This window comes from Centrocercus urophasianus, unplaced genomic scaffold (genome assembly GCF_019232065.1).
Source record: "Centrocercus urophasianus isolate 14NV4802_14NV808 unplaced genomic scaffold, USGS_Curo_1.0 seq_22, whole genome shotgun sequence".
Taxonomy (NCBI): Eukaryota; Metazoa; Chordata; class Aves; order Galliformes; family Phasianidae; genus Centrocercus; species Centrocercus urophasianus.
In genome coordinates, this window is record NW_024884778.1 from 3,869,460 (window position 1) to 3,891,360 (window position 21,901).

Genomic DNA, 21,901 nt, shown 5'->3' on the forward strand with positions numbered 1-21,901 from the left:
ATGGGTTGTTTTCTATTTCTCCTTCAATATACGCAGTTCTCATCATTGCTAATAGGAGTTACACTTGCATAGGAAGTCAGAACAAACCCCTTGACTTTCCCAGGCTCTACAGAGAGCTATGAATATTAGATGTTTGTATTTTGAGTGCTGTATAACTTGCAGGCTTGTCCTGGAGATGAAGCTTGAGTCGATCCAGCAGTGACTGGGAGGGAAGGGAAAGGGGAAAGGAGAAGCAGAGGTGGAGAAAAGAGAGAAGTGCTACTCCGTCAATTAATAGAAGACTCACCCACAGATCCGAGAGAGGGGGTGCGTGGGGGGTGGGGAAAAAGGCAAAGAATGACCGCCTTATTTGCTTATTCTCAAAAATAAAAATAGGTGTCGACTCATACGGTCTCATATCAATATGTTATCATCAACAGACAAGTCTATTCACTATTGTTTCAGTTGAGTAAACAGTGGTGTAAGGGTCAGCCGCGCTCGCAGGTAATTGTTAGTGCGCAGACAGTCCTGTCAAGCGTGTTAGCTAAAAATACATCCCACACTGTCACTTCGCAAGGTGTTTGAAAATAATAGCCCAGATAGAGCAAAACAGGACATAGGCTTGTGTACTGACCTTTCTCTTTGTTTAATTTGCTCGGAGGTTTAATTTCAGGGGACAAGTAATAATTGAATACGTCTAATAACTAAATGCTCATTTGGGACAGAATCCATCAAAATGTAATTGGCGTTTGGTTCTTATGAAAGGAAAATGACGTGGCTTTGGAGAAGCGGATGTGTCCTAAGAATATCTGATCACTTAATGTATAAATTGAAGCCTCTTTTATAATATATATTAATTGCAGATATTTAAGGATTTTAGCATTTTTTTGTAGTGAACCGTTACTGGAGACCAACTGTTTTTGTTAATGCTACTCTCAGAAAGGCGGGGAAGGTTATTGGTCTGTCGTGCAATAATTTACTCCTCTTTGATATGCAAACGATCCACGGTGAATATAAAAAAATCCTATCAGACTCATTTCACAGTTCTTAACCACTTAGATTCTCTGGAGTCTATCGCCTCATTAGACCAGTGCTCTCCAAAGCTAGCATAATTAAAATCTTTAACAGTTTAGCAAAGTAAAGATGTTTGGCTGATCACGTTGAGATGATTATCTATCCATTGTATTCTAAATGACAAAAATAAATTAAATTTAGACCTTGGCATTTTTTATTATGTGTTTCAAATGAATATAATGCATACTGCCTTTTTTTTTTTTTTTTTTTTTTTCCTCCTATTTCAGTTCCTTAGGTTTGGTGAGATGTGTGGCTATTGGAGCTGCTGCCATACACTCAGAAAATGGCAGATTTCCTCAGGATAGCTCCAGTGCCACAGTTTACCCCAACAAGGAGCAGTCAGCCAAACCATCTCAGCACACGCTGATGAGAGACCTCTTTAAAAACATGCAGACTTTTATCATTTCTTTTGGTCTGCATATTTAAGTGATGCGTCTCTGCTGCTCGTTTTTTTCCAAAGCCTTCTGAAAGAGCACTGAAATAGTCTTCGCTTTGAGAACCTGACTTGTCTGATCGTGTCACAAACGTAAGCTTTATCCAAACCCGTGATCTCAGGGGGAGCCCATGCCATGCTGACGTATGTGTCCCTGTGCTCCAGGCTCCACTTTATGCCCACTGGAGTTGGCAGAGTTCTCGCTCACCGTGTCTGCTGAAAGCTACATGCATGTCCCAAGCCTGGTGTCCATTTTGGCACAATAGAAAACAATTTTTTTATGTATTTCTTGAAGCTTATTTTATGTTTTCGTTTTACTTTTGAATGGCTCATTAGCATTGATCTAAGAAATGACAGTAATAATAGTGTTACTTGTATAGAAAGTTATACAGTTTTTCAGTAGACACATCCATCAATTAAGTGAGCAGTTCGAGAAACCAAAATTAATGAGAAAGATAGGTGTGTTAATGAAATAATCATAGTATAATCAATTTGACTGTTAAAATTTGAAAAGCATTTCAGGAAGACAATATGAATTCATAATTTATGTCTAAAAGTGATTAATAAAAACTGTATTTAATAACAAAGCTATTTGTCATCATTTAAAACTTAAGCACAAAATTAGTCATATTGTGGTTCCTGTTGTCATAATAATAAAGCTGAGGGGTTTTTTTCCCTCACATCTCCCTTCCTTTTAAAAACAGGTTAGACAGAATTTACTTTCCTTAAAACAATAGAAAACAAGCTGACATGAGGAGCAGCCCTCGGCCGCCCTTGGTTTGATCTTGGGGATTTCTGCCCGAGTGGGGACTGGGCCCTCTGCTCCAAAAAGGACAGAATATAACAATCACCCAGCTGCTGATGGGGGTGTTGTGTGGTGTGGGTCTCCTTCCCCCAGCCCCAGATTTTGCCTTGGAAAGGCGTTGCAGGTAGCACCCCACGAAACACAGCAGGAGATGTGCAGTGCTCAGGATTAGCCTTCAGTTAATAAAAAAAATTACATGCGTGCAAACACACACACACAAAACTAACACTAGGCTTTGTTTACTGACTCTTTGATTTAATTACTGTTTGAAGACGGCCGAATTAGCTGTTAATTGATTTAATTATCCAATTTGTTTGTTTCAGGCATGATTCCAACAGAACTGCAGCAGCTCTGGAAGGAAGTGACAAGCTCGCACACAGCCGAGGAGGCAGCCAGCAACAACCACAGCAGCCTCGACCTGTCCACCACCTGCGTCTCCTCATCCGCACCGTCTAAGACCTCCTTAATAATAAACCCGCACGCGTCAACCAACGGACAGCTATCGGTTCACACTCCTAAACGGGAGAGGTAGGTGCCAGCAGAGTTCCATCCATCCTCGCGTCTGGTTGTGCCCGAGATCAGGGCAGAGTTGTTGGGAACAGTGGCCAACCGCCTCGTCTGATTACGGAGTCTCCGCTGGGCAGAGTATGCTCCTTTTGTTCAGGTCTTTGTGGCTTGTTAATTGGATCAATGTGGGCACAATTAGCTAATTAGAAGAGCATTGGAGAAGTGGGGGGAAGTGTGAAAAGAGTAGCTGCTTTTTTGCATCACTGGTGGTGTTACTCTTGATGTGCTTTGGGTTTGCAGATAGGAGGTGAGAAGAAATCAGTTGGTCACTACAGGCTGTTGTGCCACACGTCATCCACTTCTCTGCCAAATTTCAGTGCCCAGCTCATTTAAGACATTTACCTTTCTTCTCTGTATTTGCTTGCTTTCGCAAAGCAGCTTGGACTTGAGTTCACTAGGTTTTCCTAAAACAAAGTGCATTTTGTAAGTGCTGATAAAATTAGCTAACTGGTGTTTGGCTTTTAGAAGTGTGAGTTAATTTATACGTGCTAGTCTTGCATTGTTAGAAGAAATGGCTTAAATCAGGGGTTGTCTGTTGACGTGCTTCTCAGCGCGGGCTCCGCTTTATTCCCGAGGATGCTTTATTGCAGGTTTGTTTCTTTACACCCCCAGATTTCACTGAGGCGTGTCTAACAACATAACTTTTGCTTGCGGTGAGATAGACGGGCCTGGGCAGCAGGGCTGCAGGCGGCAGCGACGCCGACGCTGCGTTGGAGGAGAAGGGTCTCGGGGATCATGTGAGCATCCTCACTGGGCTTCTTTGCATTCAGCAGAGTCCCTTCACCCATCTAGAAACGTTACATCAGGCACTAGTGAAAGCTGGGGTTTATGGAAACTGATGGCTTTGTCTTTCCATCCTCCTTTCTTTCATTAGAAAGAGGATAATGGAATTTTTAAGCCATAGAGTTTATATTTCTGGTGGCCTGAAAGTGGATTGATAGGGAAGCTGTATAAATACCTCTTATATCTTTCTAATATTAAGAAAATAGTGCTGTTGGGAATAGATAGGTTTTAAAGAAGAACACACACGGCGTTCAGAAGTGCTGTGTGTGCAAGGCATCTTTTTCTATCCGTTGCAAGGACGTGTGGCAGAATGTTGGTGCATACATTTATAGTGCATGCAAGTGTCAAAGATGTGATTTTGGTGAAGACTGACATGGGATGCTAAAAACCAATTGATGTTTATTAAACAATTAAGTTCCCTTTCTGCTGCATGCAGAGCTGAACAGGATTGTTTTATGACTCCAATAGATTTTTAACCTGTGTTTGTCCTAGTTTGTAAAGAAAAATCCCATGCAGTGAAGTGTATGTTCTTGCAGTGGATGGATGCATGTGTTGTCTGCTAATGACAGTCTAGCTGAGGAAACAAACACCATTGCTGTGTAGTTTGAAATGCAGAGGAAATGCATGAGTCTACTCTGAAGTAAAAAATTTCTCAAGTACTCACTATCATGCAGAACTGAATATCCATATGTTTGAGTGCTGTTGTGTAATTGTGGCCTGGAGGGAATTGGGATCTACAAACAGGGAGATACATGTGTTTTTATTAGCGAAGTTCCAACTAAATGAGCTAGGAATGCATAAACATGCCACAGTATTGTTTGAGACTGAGTGAGGTTAGAAGACTTAAGATCTTCTGTTGTTGAATTGATAGCTGCATTGTTAAAGCTTGTCATTATACTTTACTTACATTTCTGTTGAGTTCTCTTCAATATCAAAGTAAAAAATAGGTATATTTAGGAATATGAGTAAGAGGGCTACAGACTTTGCTTTATCTTGCCTCTGGTGCACTGAGGGTTTGCGCCATTTGCTGCAGTGATTGAATTAGTCTTTATCCATAAGTAGAGCAGGAGACTCCAGGCAGAAGAATGCCTCCTGATGCACTTAAGGGTTGTGTTGCAGTCTCATCAGGCCTCGTGGTGCCTGCCTGCTTTTCTTATGACGCAGGGGAAACACCTTGTGGTTTGGATGTGTTTCTTTCTGAAGGGGTATTTTGTGTACAGGCAAGGCATTTGAGGTGGCAAGTGAGCAGGGAGAGAAGCGCAGGTGCATTGCAGTGTTGAAAGCCCTCAGGAGGTGAAGTTTCAGCTCGGTTACAAAAGGGAGCATAGGCCCAGGCAGAGCTTTGGTTGCCTTCTGATTGCAGAGATTAAGGCTGGAAATAACAGTGGATCTGGTGGGAGCGTGGCTTGGCTAGGCTTGCAAGCAAATGTGTGCTGATTCCAGTGCCCAGCTTGTTCAGCAAAATGGCTGAGCTGCACATACAGCAGGCCCCAGCCCACCATCAGGTCAGGGGCAGCTGTCGGTTTTGAGTTTGCCACTTCCCTTACCTCCTCCCTAATGAGCCAGCTTCCTGCATCCATCACCCCATGATGGAGAGGCAGGTACAGCAGGGTTGGGCACCTGCTGAGCTCCCACGACTTGCTCACTTCTGTAGCGTTTTGTGAGATGTGTGTCGTGCTGCTGCCCTGCATCAGGGGGCTTATTGTGACTTAATTCACCCCAGCATCATTGAGGGGCAGAGGGGTGGTGCGGATGTCTCTGTTGCTTATGCAGCACCAGTGGAGTCAGCTGTTAGCTCCCATCTGATAGAACCAAGAGCTGTTTATTTGGATTTAAACAACAATAAAAAGCACACAGTAAAAGCTGTAAGTGTCCTAACAGTTAACCACAGCCACATCATAACGACTGCCCGGCAGCCATAAATAATCATATACAGGTAGCATTAACTTTTAGGGTGTGCTGTAAAGCTGTTTCCCCCCACCCTCTTGGGCTTTTGAGAAGAAGGAGTAGGCTGAAGGAGGCAAGTTGGTTATGTGGGAGTTACTGTCATTGCTGTCATTGCTGGGTTTGTTCCGGCTGTGTTTTATGGGGTTCCTGATCCCACTGGTTCAGATTGTGAGCCCTGGGAAGCAGGAGCCACTTGTCTGACTGCAGTGGCAGCAGAAGTACCTGCGTGAATGTCATCAGCAGGCAGGAACTCAGCTGAATATGTTGGGTGTAAAAGCACATTTTTGCCATAAATAAGTTTTAAGATAGCAGGGGAACTGCAGTAATTGGCTGCTTGGCATGCCCACACATTGCTGTGCCACACCAGCCCAGTGCCACCGTTGTGCAGGGTGAAGCTTTGGTCCCTTGCAGCTCTGGGACCAGAGCTAAGAGATGAGAAGTTCCCCTGTATGGCACGAAGCTGAGGTCAGGAGGTTGGCAGAAGTCACCCTGGGCCATGGCCGTACTGCAGGGCAGCAGAATGCTCGAAAGCAAAAGGCAGCCTCTGCTTGTTTGCGTGGTGGGGGGATCATGGTGCTGCTCTTGGGCTGCGTGTGTTCTGTGTGTGTGGCTTTCACAGTAATGAAATGATTCCAGCTATAAATAATGGGTTAATGCTTTCATTCATTTGGGTTTAAAATGTATATTACATCTATGCTTTTGCCCCACATTTCGCCCAGTTCCTGTAAGTAGCGGCAGCAGCAGCTCTGGGGTTTGGTGCATAGCAATCTGTTAAGGAGATAAATAATCTGCTTTGGCATGACACTCCTACTCTCCTCTTTAATTTGTCTTACACAAGGAAAATTATAATTAAATCATTCAGGGTAAACCCTTGAGTGTAGAGAAGGAAAAAACACACTTTGGTAAAGATTGCCAATAGAGACCAACTTCCCTGTTGTGCCGTGCGGAGACATTTATCAATATTCAGCACTATTAAAGAGAGAACATTTCGTGTGATTTGTGAGGCGGATGCCAAAGCTCAAATCAAGGCTTGTTAAGATCCTTTCCCCATGCAATCATGGGCATTCAGCATCATTAGAATTCAGCACTGACTGCGTGTTTCATGCTTTGATTTTACTCAGACAATTTAATAATGTTTATTGTGCTGATTATATATATAAATTCACTCAATGCAATAAACATACCTCAGACATCAGTACCCTAAGGGAAATATTTAGTTATAGAAACTTGTATTCACTCAGGATAAGCAAAAGTGAGACCATAGCCAGCATACAAACCTCTCATCATCTTATCAGCATTTGGGTTTCTTCAGTAACAGGCATTTTCTCTCTCATAAGTAAATAAATACATATGGGCAGCCAGTTAGGTACATCTGCTGTGATTAGCAATGTCAAGGACAGGACCGTGTCATTCCGTCCTGTCTTCCTTGGGAAAAGCTTGTTCATTTTCATTGGAAAAGCAGCAAAACAGAACTGATGGATGTGTGATCACTTTGAGGTGACCATGGCCTTTATAAGCTCAAAATTATGTCCCAAAATCTCCAGCAATTCTATGCTTGTCCCCTAATTGTTTGTGTCCGTTCCTACCCTACTTGTGCCTTGACCTAGGCAAGCGGACATCTCAGGGAAGATGGATGAGATAAGCGAAGGGGTTTTTAAATCACTTCTCCTTGAGAGGTGCTGCAGGAGGAAGGAGTCCAGAGAAAGCTCCGAAGGGGAGCGAGGTGTGGGCATGGCAGGCCATTGGTCCGCTGCCTCAGCTTAGTGCTTTGTGTCGTGCTGTTGTTATCTTCCGTGCCAGCTGATCCTCCATCAAAATCCCAGGGCCCTTAGATGAGGGCATTAGGATTCAGCACAATTAAGAAGTACAGATTTTGGTCCATTATTAATGCTCGGGATGAAACGGTTCAGCCTGCAGTCCATATGCTCCCCTCTTCTCCTGGCCGGCAGTCCCTGGCTCATTCTGCTCTGGTGCCAGCATCACATTGCTCGGCCCTTCCGGCTCCTCACAGCTGCTGGGCGATGTGGGCTTGCTGAGCTCTGCCCTCAGCAAGGCTTCTCTGGGGAGCTTTACTTCAGATCCAGAATCAGTCACATGAGGCCACTTGCATCAGTCTGTCCGGCAGATCTTCTGTCACACGATGGCTTTCAGAGGGTTGTTCTACTAAACCCTGGGAACTTGGTTCTAGTTTACTTGATGTCTTTTTCCCCAGTGGAAGCTGCTAATATAACCGTCTCTAATTACTCAGTGCAGCACGAGGCCTGTGGCTGAACGAGGGGGTGCGATGCTTCCCAGCCCTCAGGAATCTGCCATCAGAGCTCCTGAACGCCAACGCTTCGTTGGTTCCTGGTCACATGTAATAGTGATCAGTCGTACGACTCCAACCACTAAGCTGATGTATCAGAAAGCACTTAAAATAGATTGGGTGAGCCTTGGCAGACGCACAACAGAACTTTTCCAAATTTTAGCATATGTATTGTTTTATTCCTCCATCTGGCCAACAGATCATTGTTTGATATCTGAGTGCTTTGCATATCTCCTCCCTTTTCTTGCAACTGAGATACTTACACGTGTGTTTAATACAGCTTAATGCTATTTTTACATACCAGAGGAATAGCTGATGGCTTTCTGTTAATTGCATGCACTTTGCAGTTAAACTTTTATGAAAACGTTCCTGTCTAAATACTTGAAGTCCAATGAAAATTTGTCCTTCTCTTTTATTAGAGGTGTTTATGTAGCAGTCTTAAAAAGGTGACCTGGTTTTGTTTTACAGTGCGGTGGATTCCTGCTTTTTTATTTCCTCCAAATTGTCCTTCCTCAGTGTTTGCTTGTGGGACCAGGCTGTCCTGAAGAGCTGAGCTGGGATCTAACGGAGAGCTGAGCAATATTTTATCGTACATGTCACAACCTGAGTGTGGAAAAGAAACACCCTTGAAAATGGCATGAAAGTAGAGAAGTTAGGTGATTTTTGTGCAGCTATTTTCTCTGCTCCTCAATAAAGAGCAAGCAGTTAGCCTGACAGCTGTTATATCATGTTATATCGTACTGCTAAGATATTGAGTAGCATTTAAAATAAAACGCCACCATTAAGCTGTATAAACTTTATCCGTTTCACTATGGTTTAATGGAAAAAAAGGAGTTTTTCAATAAAATGACATCATTTTTCCCAGGTTGTAATGTTCACTTTACAACTGTTTTTCTTTAATTCAATTTATTTTACTTTTCTTTTTCTTGGCATCCTTTTTTTTTCTTACAGTTTGGAGAGGGGAGATCTCCTCGCCGAGCATCTGGGCACTGCTCAGACCCCTTTCCCTCCTCCCTGGAGATCCCATGCTAATCCAGAGCTCTATTTTTGTACCTCAGACAGACTCGTATTTCCAGCGCAGCGAGAATGCATTGAAATTTGGTCCTGGGGATGTGCAGCTCTTCCTGCTGCCCTTGGAGGAAAATCGTGTTGCACTGCTTGTGGTTGTGTAACACCACCAGGTACTTCTCCGTACTGCCCGTGCTGGTGAGGTGTGGGGGGCTCTGGTTTCTCTTGTGCTCACTGCACGGTGTATTCCTCTCATTAAAGCATTGGTAGGAGCCTGGGCAAGGGAGCTGCTAATGTGTGTGGCAGCTCTGCGTTCTGGGTGAATACAGGAGGCATCTGTTCTTTGGGGATCAGTGTCAGGAACTGAGCAACAGATCCGCCGGCCAGAGAATTCTTTTAACTGTGATTTTCCTTTTTGTGTGTACTCAAAAATAACATCGTGATGGGCCCTTAAATACCATTTCATACACAGAGCACAATTTCCACAGCACAGGTGGTGCTAATATAGGACAGTCCCCCAGGCACTTGTCGCCAGGAGTTGTACAGCTTGTTCAGTGTCTGCATCCATATGGCAATCTGTCCCATTCATAGAAAGACATTGTAGCTGTGCCTGTGGGTGCTGTGGTCAATGTAGTGTAAAAAGTAGATTTTAACTCTCGGCAACCTATGTTCTGCTGTTTGTTTTATGGTAGGATCCAATTTATAACGTGGGGGAAAAAATCAGCTCTGAGCGAATTCCAGAACAATCTTGCTGGCTGCAGTTTGTGTTTATTCTTGGAGCGCATGGTTAATCAGCAGGTGCACCAGCCCTGCTCCCAGCCCCGCTCTAATGAACAGTTTACAGGAAGTCTTGCTCGGAAGAAACATTTTCGTCCTTGTTTATACCATGAATTAACTCAGAAGTTGCAAAGCTGTAAACGATGTTAGCTGGCTGTGTGTCTTACTTCTTTTTCGTACTACTTTTTCATTTCTGGGCACACGTTTCCTGGCTGTGCTGTGCTCAGGGTGGATGCTGCTGGTGGTGGCTGCCCCTCAGAGGGACAAAGTGCAGCACGTGGGCCGTCCCAGAATGGGGGAGTGACTGCTTGGTGTTGTGCAGTGATTCAGGAATAAGCAAGAGAGCATGGTTTATGGCTGCTCTGGTGTCTGTCATTCCATTGCCAAATGTTCTGCTTTAGTGTGACTATTTGTTATGCCTCTTAGTAAACACAAACAAATAGACGCCTAGCACCTGCAGCAGCATCTGATATTTACACTACCTGTATGATTAAGTGTGCTTCCCTGCGGAAACAGGCGTATGTCCTTTAGATTTTTGTGCTTTTGTAAAGTAGCGTTCGTCAGGGAAAGCGAGCAGCAGGGAGAAATCAGTGACTTAACCGTAGTTCTCCTTTAGAGTCACCATTTATCATAATTATTTTTACAAACATTTTCCCAAACGGTGCTTCTTCAGCTGCTGCAGGACCGTGGTGGGGAAGGCAGAGCGCTGAACTGTGGCTCTGTATGAGATGTGACAGTCACCTTCTGTGCTGGCCTCGTTGTGCCTGTGGGACGGTGGTGGAAAATACCAAAGTGCGTAATCCCTGCTAATCATATCTTTGGACGTCTCACTGGTTTTGTAGGAGGGTGAAAGACTCGCCTCAGCTCCAAACGTAACGGAATATAATGGTGTTGTTAAACAGGAATAGCTCTTGTTTCCCAGTGTGTGAGTTTAAATGTAACAACAGCATATAAATTACAGTAAAATAAGGTTGGCAAACAGGATCTTGGTACAAAGTATGTAGGTACGGTTGTAATGTTACACCTCAGACCCATTGAAGTTCGAGGTCTAATCCTGTGTTTTTTAATCTCACGTGTGTTCTTAAAAGCCTTGCTGAATCTGGGCCAGAGCCGTGGCAGTGCCCCCTCCCTCTGCCCTGCGACTCAGGCCTGGAGGGAGGATGGGGGTGTGCTGAAAGTGTTGCAAGAATACAGGCACTCCAGAAAGTGGTAGAATCACGTTTTTTTTCCTAATTAAACTAAGATACTGAATCAATCCATTTTCATCTGAATGTATTAGGAGACTGTTCGGAGAGGAATAAAATGAGATCTAACAGGGATAAGTAGAAAGTAGCCCAGGTAGGAAATAGAAATTCCAAACTGCCTTCTCGAAATGACACGTCAGCCGCTCGGCATCATTTGTGTGGGAAATGACTGAGGCATAAGCTGGGTTGGGAAATGCAGACGGGACGTTCTGTGCTGTGCCTTGGTTAAAAAGGTGAGCGCGGTCTCAGGAGGTGTAAACACGCGTGTTGCATCTGAGTCCTCCTTTTTCCTTCCCTCCGTTCTGCAGAACCAGTTAAACCACAATTAGAGTGTGGTGCACAATTGGCCACTCTCTTGCGGAAAGGATAAAGAGGAGCTGGAGCAAATACAGAGGAGAGCAGCTAGGGTGATAAAGGAGTTGGAGGGAATAGGCTATGAAGACAGATTAAAGGGAATTAAAGATCTACACCCTGGAAAAATAGAGGCTCTAGGAGGATGTGATTATGGTATGTAAGTACATGAAGTGATGCTACAAAGAGGAAGAAGGAAAAAAATGGTTCTCATTAGTTAGCAATGCTGGAATTTCAAATCCAGCGTTTCAAATCATGTGCGTCTGGGTGTATTTGATGTACTTTTCACTACAGTACTGAGGCACAAGGTTGAAATAAAAATAGGAGTTTTAAATAGTACAGAAACTTGTTAATGCTAAATTCAAGTGCAGGGATGGAATTTCCACCTGATAGAAGTGATGGATTCGACGCTGCATTTTTTTCTTTCAGATAACCCAGCGATGCACTCCACACCTCTTTGGGTGTGTTGTGGGGCAGTGGCAGCTCTGGTGTGGGGTGGGATGCAGGGCTGCCCCTGGAGGAAGCACCGAGTACGGTCAGAGCACCAGAGGGTCATAATGTTGATTAATAATCCAAACCATCCGTTCGTAGATTAAAACCAGAGGATGATGTGTTTAATTATCCAGTCTGGTTATACTCCTGCAGTGTGCTGCAAGGGTGGGGGTGGAAGAGCAGGGGAATATGAGCCAGATTTTGTCTCAGTGCCACTGCAAATGCTCCAGCACTCCTTGCAGCAGGCAAGGAGAGCAGTGCTGCAGCAGCGGGCGGATGTCAGGCAGTGATTCTCGGCGCATCCCTGCTCCTGTGTTACAGCAGCGGTGCTGAGGCTTTGTCATTTTTTTCTGCACAAGTATACAAGTTAGCACACACCGATTAAAAGCGAGCATTTCAGCCTGTGGGCTGCAGTTTTAACCTGATTTGTCTTAAATTGGTGTAGTCATTTAAGACGTAACACACTACTCCTGTTACTTCCAATAGAGCTTGATGTAAAATACGAGCTGCTTTTAGCCCTCGATCTGGATGTGGACTAAAGCAATGAGGAAGGGGAGAAAAAGACTTTAAAAGCAACCACAAACGTGCACGCCAGTTCTAGGAAAAGCTGCCACTGGCCATGCACATCGCCTGCCGCCTCTCTGAAACCCTCAGCTCTCTGCTGAGCTTCATCCTGCAGTGGCGAGGCATTTCCCCTGCTCAGGCAGTTCTCTCCTCAGATCAAATACCTGCATTCTGGCTGATGCTGTTGCTGGGATGGAGGCATGAATATTTAGAAGTAACCCAGCCGAGTGTGTGACTTAATACTCTCCTTGATGTATTTTTTTACCTTTTTCTATTTTATTTTATTTGGCTCGTGGATTAGGGAGGAAAGGGGTGCCAAGCCACCCTGGTATGAATTTAGAAGGATTTGCACAAGTGCAGCTTGACTGCAAAACACATCTTTATTCAGGTGATCCTGTCATGAAGAGAGGAGCATGCATTCGGGTATGGCTGTTTGCTTGTTGGTGGTGACTTAGGAATCAGTTGGTACAAGAATTTAATCATCACTTTGTTACCATTTAGATTTTAAATGCAGCAAGCATGTCTGACTGAGAGGATCTTGGCATTTCCACCAGCGTTATTCCTTCTGTGCCTTGTAGGGAGGGTTAGAGTTCCCCAGGCACCATGAGCACTGCAGAACTGGCTCGGTTCGGGCTGTGCCTCACCTCCTGTGCTGTGGGATGGGGTTGGGATGTTCCCATACAGGTCTGCGGTCGGGGCGTTGTGCTGAGCCCCACGCTCCCACCCAGAGCTTTCACGGCACCTGGCAAAGATGAGGTCACTTCCCGTTGCCCCTACAGAATAAAAATAATAATTAAAAAAAGGCAGTTCGTGAGTGCTCTGCTCAGACCTTCTTCCAGGAGGGAAGGAGGAGATGTGGTATTGATTTTTTTCAGTGTGCAGGTGGCTCAGGCATGTTCTCTGCTCTGATAAAACGTGAGCAGATGCTTCATAACTGTAACCGAAAATCAAGGATGCTTCTCTACGTCTCTGACTTCCCCCAGCATTTTGGCAAAGATCATTGGCCTAAGCAGACACGGAAGAGAGACAGTGGAATATGAACTGTGTCAGCATCATGAATATTTAAGACATGGTCCACTGTGTGGCAGAAGTATTATTGCAGAGGCTTTTGCTCGCTTGGTTTTTACATCCACCCGTGGCTTCTTTGCGAGTGTTGACAAGCATAGTACCCAGTTTCACCTGGTTGGTAAGTGTGGGCTAAATTAAACCATCTGGAGATCCCTGGGCTCAGGGAGCAGCGTGCAGTGGTGAAAGCAGAGGCACAGATCCCTCTCTCCTGTGCAGAAGGTGCAGGCGCTGGGAGGTGCGTGGCCCTTGGCCCAGCCTGCCCCATGTAGCCCCACAGCAAGCTGTAGGCAGCAAGAATTAGGTGGACCTTTACGTAGTTTGCAGCTTCCCACATGGATTTTATTACTTTGTTGTATGTCATGAATAGGCTGACTTACGCAAGAAATTCTACTTGCCAGAGGCATTTTTGTTGTGCTTTGATGTAATATCGCTGCACTATTGCATTATTTGGAATTAATTCTATTGTATGTTAAGAATTTTGTGTGCTAATAGCAAGGAGGATGAAAAGGACGTATTCTGCGTTGTACATCATTTGTTCCTTCGTTGTGTTGTTACAAAATTGCTTCCACTGCAAAGCATTGCATCACCAGGACCCAAGCAGGGATATGGGATTTTTGGAAGGAGAGGGTGATAGAAACAGAGACCTACTCCACTGTGTCATTAGAAATCAGACCAAAACTCGCTTCTGCTTGCCAGTGCTCAGCTCCTCTGAACAGCTGTTTCTGCAGTGAGACCAAGGATGCATCCAGGTCATAGAAACTGTGCTTCCATGCAGACCAGGCGCAAACATCATCAAGCAATTAAAAAATATGTGTTTGAATTGTGCCAAGAGAACTGTTTGTTTATCTTTTGGATTAAAATCTTCATTTTCTACCTCTGTTTGCTTAAACATTGAGTACTTAGATCAGTTAAAGGAAAACAGAGTTCCGCATTGATTTCCACTGGCTGTGGATCCTTTGTGCACTATATGCGCTCCGGCATGAACCGCCCTTTGTTTTGTTTTGAGGTGCTTCTTAAGGCTCTACCAGCGAACAAGTGGCAATCCATAACATCTCCAGAAGCGAGATGGATAAAATAGCAGTAATCTGATAGTGACACTTAAAGGTCACCAGAACGCACGAGTGAAAAGCCGGAGTGGGATTGCGGTAAGCAGCTTCAGAAAGGTGTTGCCCACTGAGGATGCTTGCATTTTTCTTTCAAAAAACCCTAAGAGGGTTGTTTTTTTTTTCCTTTTTTCAAGTGTCAGTTGTTGGTGAGTTTAAGTAGTTGCTCTGCTCCCTTGCATGGAGTGGGAGCTGTACGTAGGTGCTAAGCATGTCATGCTCAGTGTCCTGTTAGCAGAATGACCTTTAAGTTCCTGTTTACTGGAACTTAAAGCCAGCACCAATCTTCCTGGTTATTGACAGCACTGGGCTTCGCCATGCTGAGCACAGCGTACAGTTGATACTCTCTTGGTCATTCAGTCATTTTCTTTGGACACAATACCAGGGTATCATGTCCTGCATAGTTTGTCTTGTCTTGTGCAAGATCCCTGGAAAGAAAAGAGATTTGCACTCGGATTTAAAAAATAAATACTAATCTCAGTAGGACTCTTTCCGTTGACTTGGCCATGGCCTTCAGGCTCTTGTGGAGAAACTTTAAAAAACCCTGCTGGGGGTTTAAGCCATGTGACTGCTGTTGATATTATAATGAAATTTACAGTGCTTAAACCCCACAGGAGACCGACTTCTTACTTGGTGTCATGGCATTTCTGTGTTCATCTTGGTGTACGGGTAACGCGGGCTGCGTAATTTAATGCACTAACGTTTTTTGGGTTCTGCCAAACAGACTGAAATCATAACTCTCATATATAGTCTTTAATGGAGTGTTAACATGAAAGCCTAATTCCTCACACTTCGCTTTATTCAGAGATGGAAGCAGATGACAAAAAGCATTATTTTCTGAATTATTCCCCTCCAAAGTGCGTGGAGGGCAGTTGACCACGTGCTGAGTGGACAGTGTTCCTTCAGCCATCCTCCTTCTCTTCCAACCGAGGGAATGTGCTGAAGTTCTTTTCTCATTTACTTGCAAGGAATGCGTCGCTCCCTTTGTTCTTTTTAAAAACTCAACAGATAGAGCCTCTCCCCACTCGCATGTTTTAAAAACTGATTAAGTTGAACCAGTGAAATACTCCCTTATGGAGCGAGTCTTTGTAAGTCTTTCCACCTACAGTGTTTCTTTAGGAAATTAGCTAGCTGATGCATTTATTTATGCTTGAAAAACTATTCGGAAACTGTCAGAAATAAGATTTTAATGAAATAATGAATTCGTTTCAAGTACATCTCGTAATACCTCTTCCAGTCTGATCTGTACCTTTTTTCTTGTAGAGGAATTAATTTTTTTTTTTTAAATCCTTCCATTATCTTCAGTTTGCTGTTGGGCCCAAAGAGAATCCAGCAGGAATTTCACAGGGAACTCTCTTGCATTTGAGTTCACATGTTGCCTATGCTCTACAGTGCTCTATCCAGTGCATATATAACAATACAAGAGCAAAATTTTGTGTGCAGGCAGATAATGCTATGGAAAGAGAATAAACGGCATTTCCACATGTGTATAAGCATAAAATGGCAGAAAGTAGGTGTTTATCCATAACGTTACCTGTAATCTGGGATAAAATAAGTCGTAAAAGCCACACCTAGATGCTGGTATGTGTTCATATCCTTTGTGTATGTTTGAAGTTCATAATATGGCACAGACATACTGTTGCAGAAAGATTTGCTGTGGAAAATAGATATGTGTATAAGCGTAAAATAGAGATTTCAATATTATTTTGACATTTTATGTTTAAAAGTCATCTAAGGTTATGGAAGATGTTGCAAAAATAATTCCTTCACTTAAGAAGTTTCCATGCAGAAGTTGAATAAAGAAGATATTTTAGAATATGGTTCATCAGTCAGTGTAACAGATACATTTCCCTGAGCACCACATGGCCTGGATCAAAGCGTCTCATGACTTGGATCAGTGCAGCCAAATCATTACGTATTGATTGGAATCCCGCTGGAGGATTAACCCTTAGTGTTCATACGAATTTGTTCTTTAACCCTGGATTCAGTAGTCAGAAAGCTCAGCGACGTTCCTGCCAAATCTTAGCAAGGTTAACAGCCCCCACTAACCCCTCGTGCTGAGGAACCCTTTGATTACACAGTTCCTTTTTTATGATGAATTTTACATTTGAAAACGTTGGTGAATATATTTTGCGGGGATGTAGGAAGCCTGTGCTTGTGCAAAGAAACAGCCTGCAAGAGGAGAAAAATGGGACTGACAAAAAGCAAAGAGCAACCAAAAAAAACCAAACCCACGCACAGTAAATGGATGATGTGGTGGGAAAGCCAAGGCTTGGTGCTTTTCGCTGTCTGTAGTGGGGTGGTGCACCTTGGGCCCAGCTGTACCGTGTTCGAAGAACAGACCGCTGTATGGAGATGACTTCTTTTCCTAATTAAGTTGAATTGTAAATATGCAATATTCAGACATTCCTCAGCAAAATATCAAGCAGGATATTAAGCAGGTCTGTCAAATGATTTCTCCCCCGTCCGTGTTAATTTAAATTCTTTACAAAGCTTTTAATTAATGAATGAAATGTAGGAGGATAGCTAAGTAAGAGTGACACGTTTCACTCTGCAAATGGTATTTAATTCTGTTGTGAAAACCTGTGTGCAGAGTCAGGTGGGTACCATGAGATGTTAGGGCTGTTTCGGGATCTGTTGTTTTACTCTTTGTGAAGAATAATTGGTGCGGTACCTTCAGTTACAACACTTCCTCTCTTTTTTCTTTCTCCCCTCCAGTTTATCCCACGAGGAGCACTCACACAGCCATCCGCTCTATGGACACGGCGTATGCAAATGGCCAGGCTGTGAAGCAGTATGTGAAGACTTCCAGTCGTTTCTAAAGTAAGAATGGATTTTTGGCACTCGCATTGTACAGAAAGCATGCCTCGAAATGTTGTGCGCTGTCACTCACCACGGGTCTGATGCAAAGCCCATTGAAGTCAACTGAGAGCTCCCTTTCACTTCAGTGGCTTTTGGATCAGGCTCAAGAACGTTTTAACAGGGGATAGTGAATTAGCCCCATGGGGAAAGTATGGTCTTACTCAGTGTATTACTATAAAACAGATTGTTTGCGATTCTGCAGTTGTTTTTTTTTTTATTTCATTAATTTTTAAGTTGCAGTATTGAGAATGTAAACAATGCAACCTTGATCTAACCTTGATTTCAGTTTAATTTAGAAATTTAGTCTTAAATTAAGTCCGTAATTGGACAGAATTGCAGAGCATCACGTGAAATTTAATTTATGTCAAATAAGTAACTGATGAACAAAGTCTACACAACTAAAAATAAACTATAATTAAATTAATTGGGCCCCTGCAGTTTGCTGCAGACCTTTCCTTGCTGCCAAAGAACACAATTTTACACGTTGCATAAACAGTGCATTATGGACTAGTACGTGGTAATGTGTGCATCCCAATGCAGGGAAGGACCAACAGAGCTCTAATAACTTGCACATGGCTGCTTCACAGCTTAATCATCAGCCTCACCCTTCTGAGCTGTTCCTACTACAAAAGAGTTTTCTGTCTGGGTTGATCACCAGGTACACACGTGCTTCTGCTGCGTCCACGTTCTTGAGTGTGTGCGCACTGGTCTCTTTGGAATGATGATGGCTATTCAGTTGCTGGATCTCAGAAGTGACTGTGATTTAAATGCACAAAGGGGCAAATTCTCCCATTTACAGTGGTGATCTCATGAAGTTAGTCCATGTAAGTCTGTGGAATTCATCAGGGTAGATAGGTAGAATTGGTCCCAAAACATTCAGCTGTATCTTTTCTTTCTGCGGCAGTTTGTAGGTTTTCATGTGAGAACAAGTAGCCAGCAGAGAATGTTAGGTGATGAGGTACAGGCAGGTTTTTGCTCTCAACGGTGTGGGCAAGTTCTGCTTCCATTGGTGAAACCCTCCTGAATTCAGTAGGTGCTAGTCGTAGTATAAACCTCTGTTACAAGTCAGGAATGGTACAGTAATGAAAAGGTTCTCATTACAAGAGGATTACAAAATAAGAAGGTACTAGTCATAAATTTCCATGAAGGGTGGCCTGCCTCATTTCTTTTAATTCATCCTGTTGTTCACTTAAGTGAAATAAATGCTAATCTCTCCATACTAGCCAGCTCATTCATATTCATGCCATACCATACCGTTTAGACCTTTAAAACAATTCTGTTTTTTATGGCAGTTAATGCAAGGGAAAGATGCTGTGGTAACCTTACTGGAGCAATCCGTGTAGTTGAGTAAGGTCAGATTGTGCCACCTTTGCTTGCTGTGGTAGTCCTCTGTTGTAGAGTAGATGAGTAGATCTCCTGGTTCTAGCAAGGTTTGTTGCAACACAGTGCGCAGCTTGATGTGACCATGTGTAGAAAATAGAGCAGTTGGTTGAGTCGCATGGTGTGAGTGGAGACAGGATTGGTTTAGATGGTATTCTGCGGAAGTTCTGGTAGACCCAGACCACCAGTCCGTGTGAAGGAGTGTGGAGAGCCATCAGTAGGGGAAAGTAACCTGGAAGCCATTACAGGCCAGGCTGGACTTGAACCTGTTCTCAGCAGGAAGCGGCTGTGGCTGCTCACGGCTCCAATAATTTTAGTTATCGCTCACATTTTCATGGCAGTGATCTTTGTTCCCCATCAGAACTTCTAGCAGAAGTGTGTCTCTCTTAAGCCCGCTGGCTCACACTTGTTTTCTCATTATCCAAATTCTACAGTGTCCAAAGTCCTACTGTTCAGAGTGATGCTTAACCCTGAACAAATGCAGAAATAAACGTCCTGGAGGAGCAGATTGACACTGTTAGAAGTGAGCATTTCTTCATGAAATGTTACTGCAGCCTTCCAAGTCTCTTGTGGAGCATCCTTCCTTACATTATTGACATTTAACAAAATTCATTACTCAGTGAGAAGGTAACAGGTAGAAGCTCAAAGTTTCTTTCTGGTACTCGTGCAATCCACAAGGCCCTTTTGATGGCCCCTCAAGAGAAAAGCTCTTGTTTACAAGTGAAATGCAGCCGGTGTATCTATTCAGCATTGCTTAATTTCACTTACCTTGGTAAAAAGGCCTGTTAGAAAAAGCAAAGAGGAGTTACGTGTGGAACGAGAGCCTTGTATGCCAATAAAATGATTCTGCAGTTAAAGGAGAAAAAAGGACTCACAGGTCTAAAACATGGTTCATTTCTTTTCCTCCTGAGGAAGAAATATCATAACTGTTGGTAAATCAAAAACAGAGATTTGACACTCTTCTGTGATCATTCTGTAGTGTTTGTTCCCAAGGTGAGGTACACCACAGGGCCCTTGATTTCAAAGATAAATACTGTACAAATAACGATCCTGGTTGTCTTTCACTCACAGCCAACAGGAGGATGCTTATCAGAACCAGCAGACACTCCAACTATTGTACGCATTTATTTCCCTGTTTCTTTTAGAAATAAGTTGCAGTTTTAGCGTTGTTTTTTAATCTGTCAGCCACTGGTTGCCATGTGATGTGGCATCAGTTAGAGCTAACTGATAGCAGCGGGGGCAGCTGCTAAGCCTAATGAAACAGGAGCACCCCGCATGGTCCCCAGTGCTGCCCGAGCCTAAGAACACAAACACGGCCAGTGGCAACGCTGTGACCTGGTGGCCTTCTGCCAAGCCTTGGGGAGCAGGGTGGAGGCTGGAGGGGCCACACGTGTCTTGTGCCTGAACCAGCGCCCAAGTCTCAGTCGGCAGCGAAAGAAGCAATTAGAGAGACTTTCCTTTGGAACCGACTATCTGTGATCTCATTTGTATGTCTTTAAAGGCCATTGCAGAGAGAAGTATGCCCCTGTATGTCAAGTTGTTTAGGAAATCGCTGCTGGAGGGAGGGTGGTTCGTTCAGAGAGGTATCTAGGCATCCAGGGCATAAATTGAAGGAGGAGATGGAGTATGGTTTTATTTTCCCTTTTATCTTTTTGTTGCTGTTATTTGATTGCGGTTTGGATGCGTTTAATCATGGCAGCACCATGTTAAAATCAAATATACTCCTTAAATGAGAGATGCAGACCTTTGGAGAGATCCTGCAATCCGTAGTGCAGTGATGCTGGCAGGCTGCTTCGTGCGCATTTAGCTGATGAAACCAAGGAGAGTTTATGTGAAAGAAACTACTAAGTGCACTCCCTAATGTTTTCACAAGTGTTTTTATCATGGTAACATCTTGTTTACTTTAGTTGCCTGCCTAAAACTACTTGGAACATGTTAAGAAAACATTTCGAGAAAGCTTCTACAAAGAGGCTTTTGTTTAGCAGCAACTGTGAGACTGCTCAGCTCACAAAGGTGTTAACTTTCAACCCCTTAAGCACTTCCACATGAAATTCCAGCAACTATGTTTGTGGTTTTGGAAAAACAAAGTGTATATTAAAGAAACCAGGTATATGCTAATACATGTTGAAGTAGGCCGGAAATCATAAATTGTTTCAAAGGCATTAATTGCTCTGTCATTTTGCGTGTCAGAATGTGCCGCAGCGAGCTCATCTCGCAGACCTCGAGGTGGGCAGGGGAGCGGGGCGGCCCTCCTGGACCCTGACACCCCAACCTCCAGACCCAACCTCCATCCTCCCCAGCCGACACGGGGGCTGCGGGCAGCGGGGCCGTGCTGCCCACGGTGCGCGCGGGGAAGAAAGCGGTCCTTCCAGTTCCCAGACGGTCGCCTGTTCCGAGCCGCTGTTGGGATTTCGGTGCTACAGTTTCTTTTACAACATCCTTATTAACCTTTCTGACATTGTGCGGAAGTTCAGGACCTCTCCAGGCGCTGCGGGAGGAGGCCGGGTGGCCCAAATCCCACAGTGCCCTCTAGTGACACCTGGCATATCGGGAGGAAGGCTTTCCAAAAACGAGCCCGAGGAGCGCCCGCGCGCAGCCCCGCACCGACCGGCGTGGCGTCCGCGCTGTGTGCGGACACGTATGCTTCCGCCCTCCTGGTTCGCACTGGTGTGAGGGGGGCGGCTCTCAGCCCGCCGTGGCGCATTTCGGCGCGCTGCCTTGCAGTGCTGCATTTCATGTCTTACGGTGCTCTGCGTTGATGCTTCACCTTATAATTTCCGGTGTGTAATCAGAAAGCATTACTTAAGAGACCAGGATCATCTTTGTTTCATTCTTTTATTGACACTGTCTACCGTATTACTGCTGTGTCTAAATGGTAAAATTTATTATTAGCAATAGTGTCACAAAAGTCTGAGACAGCGATTTTCCTTTCAATAAAAGTAGTTAAAAACCTTTTAGAAAATCCATAATTTTGATTGCTGGTACTTCATAAATGTATAACTGGTACTTTTTAGCTGTCTCTTTAGGGAAAAATGAGTTTTATCACCTGCAGTACCTGGGTTAATGAAATTGTGTGTTGGAATTTAGCCAGAATGAAAGATGAGATCATTCGGTGGCACTGATATTGGCAACAGGTCTCGTAAAAGGGTTTGGCTCTTT

At 44.0% G+C, this 21,901-nt stretch overlaps 1 protein-coding gene across 16 annotated transcripts in view; it reads left to right on the top strand.

The window, feature by feature from the left end:
* The window catches only part of FOXP1 (forkhead box P1), a 334,704-nt gene that overhangs the window by 275,856 nt on the left and 36,947 nt on the right, over nucleotides 1-21,901 (top strand). For all 16 annotated transcript variants that reach the window (XM_042823158.1, XM_042823146.1, XM_042823149.1 and 13 more), the window contains 2 exons: nucleotides 2,615-2,819; nucleotides 17,219-17,323. In XM_042823158.1, coding sequence (XP_042679092.1) covers nucleotides 2,615-2,819; nucleotides 17,219-17,323 — 310 coding nt within the window. The remainder of the gene's footprint in view (nucleotides 1-2,614; nucleotides 2,820-17,218; nucleotides 17,324-21,901) is intronic.